The sequence below is a fragment of the Benincasa hispida genome, chromosome 9, assembly GCF_027475165.1.
Source record: "Benincasa hispida cultivar pf3 chromosome 9, pf3_genome.v1.1, whole genome shotgun sequence".
Lineage (NCBI taxonomy): Eukaryota > Viridiplantae > Streptophyta > Magnoliopsida > Cucurbitales > Cucurbitaceae > Benincasa > Benincasa hispida.
Genome location: NC_143486.1, coordinates 19,507,664 through 19,514,758, shown reverse-complemented (window position 1 = coordinate 19,514,758; position 7,095 = coordinate 19,507,664). Strand labels below are relative to the sequence as shown.

The following is a 7,095-nucleotide window of genomic DNA, read 5'->3' as shown; positions in this document are numbered from 1 at the left end:
CAATGACTTTCCTTTTTTATTTATTTATTTTTTTGGAGAGGATAGGAAAATGAGAGGGACATTTATGAAAACATCGCCCCAGCTGTGCAGGGTAAATTCTAAACTATATAATAAGTTACCATGTCTTAATCATATAACCAATAACACAAATAATAATACAAGGTGTTTTAAAATATAATAATAATTGAAAATTATATCTGAAATAAAAGCAAAAGTAAAATAGTACGACCAATGGGAAAATCACAGAGCAAGCATGTTACGGTGCGTACGTCAGAACCTGGCCGTTGTAAACTAAGAACAAACATTACTTATTATTATAGTTTGATTATAATAATTTATGTTGGAATGTAGATTATTTTAATTTGAGTTATAATAACATTTATTTGAAGTACAAAATATTTTCATTTGATAAATAAATATTAAATATCATAGTAAAGAATAAAAAAAATTGATAAATGTAAAATAATAAATAGTAAATATTGTAACAAATGACAGTTTTAAAATAGTATTGACTATAGCCAATTAAAGAATATAAAATAGAATTTACTTTGATAAAATGGAGTTATTATAATATTAAGATAAGTCTTTATTCTCATGAAAATTAAAAAAATAATAATAATAATGAAGAAGAAGAATAATAATCCCAATCATTGTGCCGACTGGCAGATGCCAACACTTTGATTGCATCACACCACTACCACGTAGCTGGCCACGTGTGCCGCCCATCTTTCAACTCTCCCCCTTAATCCTAACTAGATCCCACTTTCTTTTTTAAAAAAAAAAAAATCAATTTCAAATCATATTTTACAAAAATCATCCCTAAAATATGAAATAGGGTGATAGTTGTAATTACTTCTTCAAATTTTCTATCTTAAAAATTGGGCTCCTAAATTTCTAAAGTGTTAAAATTAGACCTAAATATTACAATAATTGTGAAAATTAGACCTCTAGATGATAAAAATTAAACTTCCAAACGTATACAAATGTTGCAATTAATATAAGGGCTTCTTGCAGATTTGATACAAACAAGTTTCAAAAGTTAGACCTATAGTCTTAACTTATTACTTTTGCAAAAATAGCAAAAACAAGCTCAACCCACATGATATACCTAATACACTTGATACTCTATTGATGATGATGTTTTCTCCTTCCATCTGTTCGTTTTCTCCTTCCATTGAACAACGCCAATGCCCACGATCTCCAACCAATGTCCTATGATGCCGCAACATACAACTTCAACGGCCACAACGCTTGCGACTTCTAGCAATTTTAAGCAGCATCTCGCATGATCAAAACACCCTAACAACAACATTTTTCCCCTTTTTGACAATTGTTCGACAGTTCCCTATTCTATTTCGACATTAGATTTGAGTTACCCACTTCTTAATGGCTCCAAATTTCGAACAACAACCAACAAGGATTAAAGTTGTTTTGCATATTTGTTTGATTCAAGGTTTCATTGGGTAAGGAAGAGGTTGAGCTTCTAGTTTCTAGAGTTTGCGATTAGAGGTAAGTAATCTTACTACTGGAACTGCCCACGGGTCAGGCATTAGATGTATGCTAGCATGATAAATGAATGTATGGCAGAATGACAACATGATAGATTGATAGTATAACATGATCAAAGTAACACTTGAATGCTAGTATAAGATGGTATGTGCTTCCATGGTTGTATTTGATCTGATGATGTTGAGGTATACATGTATGTTGTAGAACCATGATGTTGAGGTATATGTGTATGTTGTAGAGCCATGATGTTGAGGTTTATATGTATGTCATAGATGCGTACAATGATGATTATGATGTTGAGACTGTGCAAATGTCCTTACTGATTAGTTAGATGCCCATTAGATTTTGTGTTTCCTTCGGGATTCACCAGTTTGTGTTTCCTTCGGGAGTCACCAGTTTGTGTCTCTTTGGGGATTCACCAGTTTGTGTCTCCTTCGGGATTCACCAGAGGTTGTGGGCATACTTAACTACAGTAGGATAGGACTCAGTCTCCTTCTTGTTTCATGTGTATATGTGTCTCATGAGGACTAGAACAGTTTATATGTTTCACCAGAGGTGGGTATCTAGAGGACATAGATGCCCAGCCCGATCCCAGTAGTGGGGTTACTTACTGAGTATTTTATACTCATTCTTTCTCATGTTGTTGTTTCAAAGGTAAGGGTAGAGATGCACCGGCGATGGACAAGCGGAATTCGTGATCAAGCCACTGGGACTAGTTTTTATGCTTCCGCATCATGAAATTTAGAGTTCTTTTCATGTTTCTTTTAACCTTTAGTTTTGATGTTTAAAACTCACTCTTAAGAATTGTTTTTCAGACTTATTTATTATCCTTCATGAATTATTGGGTACCCTACTATTGTTTTAGTATTTGAAATTAATGAAAGTCTTTTGAACTTACCTTATTTAATTAGCATTTATTTCGCCATAACCGAGTGTTGTTTTGAGTTCCATGCATGTGTGTCTTTAGTAACGGCCTAACTTAAGTCCTAGGGGGTTAGGTCGTTACAATTTTATTGAAAAGCACTTTTTTCTCTAGTTATTCCAAAAACGGCCAAATTATCAAAATGAGTATACTAAATTGAGTGTTAATGAATGTTAGGTTGAATCTTCTTCGCCTATTGTACATTTATACTTAAAAATGAACGAAACAACATCAATTAAAAAGGAAAAACAACAAAAGGGATAAAAAGAAAAAATAGCAAACACAAAATTTAAATGGAGTAATAACTCATATTGCTACAAACAAAATATGCAAAAAGTATACAAATCAAAATACACACCTGATATACTTTAAATATGACATATTAATTGACTGATATACCAAAAAATGTGAAATTTGTTAAAAGGACAAAATTGGAATGTGGAATAAACAAAAATTTAAATTTAAGAATTTTTCCATATCTACCATTTTACATATGTTGAAGGCACACCCTTAATTATATATATTGGATTTGTCACCCATTGTAAATTTCTTAATACAATTATGTAAATTTCAAGGTCCAATTTGACCAATTTTTAATATTTATATAAGTCTAAGGACATAATTTTTAAAATTTAAAGTCTTAAATGTATAGTTGTAACGAGCACAATACTTTAGAGATAATTTTTACAATTTGCATCTTCTTCTTTTTTTTTTTCCTTTCCCGTAATTTCCATTCAATTCTTCAGAACTTTCATAAAGATGAAGACTATTAGGCAATTGCCACATGAATTTGGCTAATTGTATAAAGTTACTAATCTTTCTTAAATCCTACACTCATTTAACTTAAAAGAGAAACATAATTGAAATATATAGATTCATATCCCGTACTAAATAACTGTTTTTGTATTTAATAAGTTAAAAGTTTACACGTGTCCAATAAAATTTTGAATTTTCACCTTTTCTTGTATTAAAAAAAAAAACCTTATTTTTTAAGAATTTGAGAACCTTTTTCGTTTAAAATTTTCAATAACTAAACTGGTGATAGGAAAAATATCTTGTAGTATATACCAAAAAAACAGAAAAGTGTGGAACATATAAATTAAAATACTATAGCATTTTTTAAGGAAAAAAAAAGGAATTATAGCATTTAATGACTCGTTAAATTAAAATAATATGTTTTGACGATAGTACTAGAAACTTTTTTCTAACCCATTTAAATGGAAGTATATAATACTCACGGTTTTATTAGAAAAACTAAAGCAACATAGAAAATGAAGGTTTAGCATTAAAGAAAGGGAAAGGGTGTGGGGGAAATAAATAAAGTGGAGGATAGCTCACAAGCGTGGCGTGGCTCTCCCTCTAAAAAAAACAAATCTGCCTCTAATCTCAATATCAATTATCTCATACAACCCGTGGACTTTTACCATTCAAAACTTTACAATTTAACATTATATCATCTATCATCATAACATCACCATCTACCTTCCATAATTTTGCCTCCCTACTTTCTACGATAACCTTCTTTCTGACCTAACAATGGTTTAATCACGACATAGATTGTTCTAACCGTCGTTAATGATGCCATGTTTATCCAAAAATCGTTAGTTGATTTGTCAAATTAATTTGAAAACAAGATGTATGTTGTTCATGACATTCCATTTTGTCTAATCAACTATCTCTGTGACTTATTAACAACTTGTTTAGAATGACTTTTTAAATATTTGAATTCAGTGTAATATTTTCAAGTTCATTTGGGTAAGGAAAACGTAAGGATCAATTGCAAGTATTATTATTTCCGGAAAAGGCCAATCGAGGGCGGTTTGATCAGAAAAAAATCTAATATCTGAAAAGAAGGGAGGAACAAAATCTAAGAAAAAAAGGAAGAAACTACAATGGCATTATTTCCAAAATCAATACAAAGATCAAACGAGAAAAACAGACCATCTATAGATAGAAAAGAAAAATGGAAAGGAGAAAAAGAAAACAAACAAACAAGCCCATGGGAGTCTATACAGCAATATAAAAAATTTGGCTATGGATTCTATTTCTTATTTTCAGAACAAGGAATGATGATGATGATGATGATAATGGGGTAGAATAAAATACAAATGGTCCGAAAAAAAAGAAGAAGCAGATGATGATGAGTCAACGATCCCCCAGAAAAAGGAAGAGAAAATAAATAAAAATATGTAAAGAAAATATGAATTAATGGAGAAGGAAAAGAATGGGGAATTTGGAAGGACTAAATTAGTAGACAAAACAGTCCTTTGGGGAAGAGGAAGAAGGGGAGGATGTGGGAGGGCTTTTCTGTCTTTTTCTTTTCTTACCGGCGACGGTGGACGGTCGTCGGTGGTTCAGTGAGATTGACCGTACAAATCATATGGAGCCCAGAGGGAATCCAGAGGGCAAGGTTCCTTGGAGTCCAGCCTCGTCCATGGCTTTCCACTCCCTGACCAGTGAAGAAGGCTCACCGGACCGGCGTGGAGGTTCCGGCAACTGCCTTTCACATTGTCGCCGCCGAGGCCGTGCTGGTTCCACCGGTGCTCAATGGGCGATACATCACCAGCGAACACAAGAAGAAACGGTGGAAGCGAACCGAGCTCGTAGATCCGATCGTTTTTCTGAATCTCCATCCACCGTTCGATCCGCTTCGTGTAGCCTGCCCGTCGCCATTTAACGAGATCTATGACCATCACGCCGGTGTTGAAGTAACAAGGCTTACGGCCAAGAAACGTGCCGGAAAACCGCTTCTCCGACCAAAACCGAGAGGTGAAATACTTGGTGAAGTTCGCGTGACAGTATTCCGGCGCTCCGATGGTTCGAGAACCCAAATTAGTACTCCAAAGCTTCGAGATATCATCAACAACAACGAGATCGGAGTCCAAATAAATTACTCTGCGAACACAGGGCTCCAATAGCTCCGCCAAGTAGTTCCTCGCATAATTAAGCGGCTGTTCAAGCGCTTGCCTCACCGACGTCGAAATCAGATTCTGAACAATCGCCGGATTGAAGTAATAGACCTTGAATTTCAACTGAGGGAAAGCAGATCTAACAACAGCTTCAAGATTCGTCTCCGAAACAAGGAAATGAAAGAACACGCTCTCTGGACAGAGCGAATGCTGCAGAATCGAATTCACAGCCGCGATTGAACCACGAAGGTACTCAACATCAAGCGTAATCGCAACATGAACCAAACTCGGATCACAAACACCAATTCTACCCGAAAATTTGGAGTCTCTTGGACTGCATTGCTCAGCATTGCGATACAACGGCGACCTACGGAACAGAAACCGACTCCGTGAATCAGAGAGCGAGAGACGAACCGACTGCCGGAGATTGAACTCAAGGTGAGAGGACCGAATCGCTTCCGCCGGAGGAAATGACTGGAGAGATGGAGAGAGAATAACCATCAACATAGCGGCAGAGAAGAATCCAGAGAATCTCATAATCCACAACATCTTTACTCTTCGAATCGGCCTTTTCCCCTTCCTCCTCGACTTAAAATCGAAGGGATGATTGTCCAGATTAGGCGGAATCGAAAAGGGGAGAAAACCTAGGGTTTCTCGTTTAAGGTCTGCCAGAGTTGGAAATCAAAACAGAATGGATTGATGGAAGTTGTTGAGCATCAAATAGAGAAGTGGAATCGAATTTTTACGCAGTGCACGAGTGAAGCGAAGTAGAGAAGAAGGATGCCGTGGAAACAAAGCGAGGTGAGAGGAGAAATAGGCGTAGCAACATTTAGTGGACATGGAAGAGAAAAGACAGAAGACTCACCGGTTGTGGTTCTCCGGTGTCCGGAAAGTCAAAAAATCCCCTCTTCTTCTTCTTCTTCTTCCTGGTGTTGTTGTTGGTGATATTGTAGTGCCTCCGTTCTTCTTCTTCCTCCTCCTCCTCGATTATTCAGAGTGTATCGATTCCCGGGAAGAGGAGAAGGCGAAACACAAAACCAGAGACACAGACAATTAGCAGCTGTACGACAGAGAGAGATTGAGAGAGAGAGAGAGAGGGTTTTTTTTCTTTTTCTTTTTTTTTTTTTAGCTTTTAGATTTCCACCATAGAAATCCATATACGAAAAAGAAAAATCATAATATATATTTGGTTTAAATCATATTTTGGTCCCTAGACTATAAATCTAGTTCTATTTTGGTCCTTAAATTTTGAAAAATATTTGTTATAGTCCCTAAAATTTTTTTAAATATTTATTTTGGTCTCTGCTATTAATTCCTATTAACTCTTGAGGATGAAATCGGTTGAATGATGAAGTTACATCTATCATGCATAGAGCAAGATGAAGATGAAGTAACATGTTAACGACTAAAGTACAAAGGACTTATGAGATCTCCTCTAGAATTTACTTTACCACTTAATTCAAAATTGAAACATTAGATTTTTTAGTGTGTCTAACTTATTTGGCAACTTAGTCATCAAAAAATGCAAGTTATCTCATCAATTTATTTAATAGTTAACCGAATTTTAATAATAGAGACCAAAGTAGGTATCTTTTAGTAGATTAGAGATCATAATGGATTTATTTTTTTAAGTTTTGGGACCAAAATAAAAATACATTCAAAGTTTATTGACCAAGATAAAATTTAAACCTATATATTTCAAACATCAAATTGAAAAAATCACCCTCAAACTTGCAAATTGTATCTTCAAACTTT

At 34.8% G+C, this 7,095-nt stretch overlaps 1 protein-coding gene across 1 annotated transcript; it reads right to left on the bottom strand.

Annotated features, from left to right (window-relative positions):
* Positions 1 to 4,451: 4,451 nt before the first annotated feature.
* LOC120086146 (putative galacturonosyltransferase-like 7) lies at positions 4,452 to 6,497 on the bottom strand. The gene is made up of 2 exons (XM_039042619.2): positions 6,206 to 6,497; positions 4,452 to 6,005 (listed from the first exon to the last, which is right to left on the bottom strand). The coding sequence occupies exon 2, from the start codon at positions 5,887 to 5,889 to the stop codon at positions 4,786 to 4,788; it is 1,104 nt and encodes a 367-aa protein (XP_038898547.1). The 5' UTR covers positions 5,890 to 6,005; positions 6,206 to 6,497; the 3' UTR covers positions 4,452 to 4,785.
* Between the last annotated feature and the right edge of the window lie 598 nt (positions 6,498 to 7,095).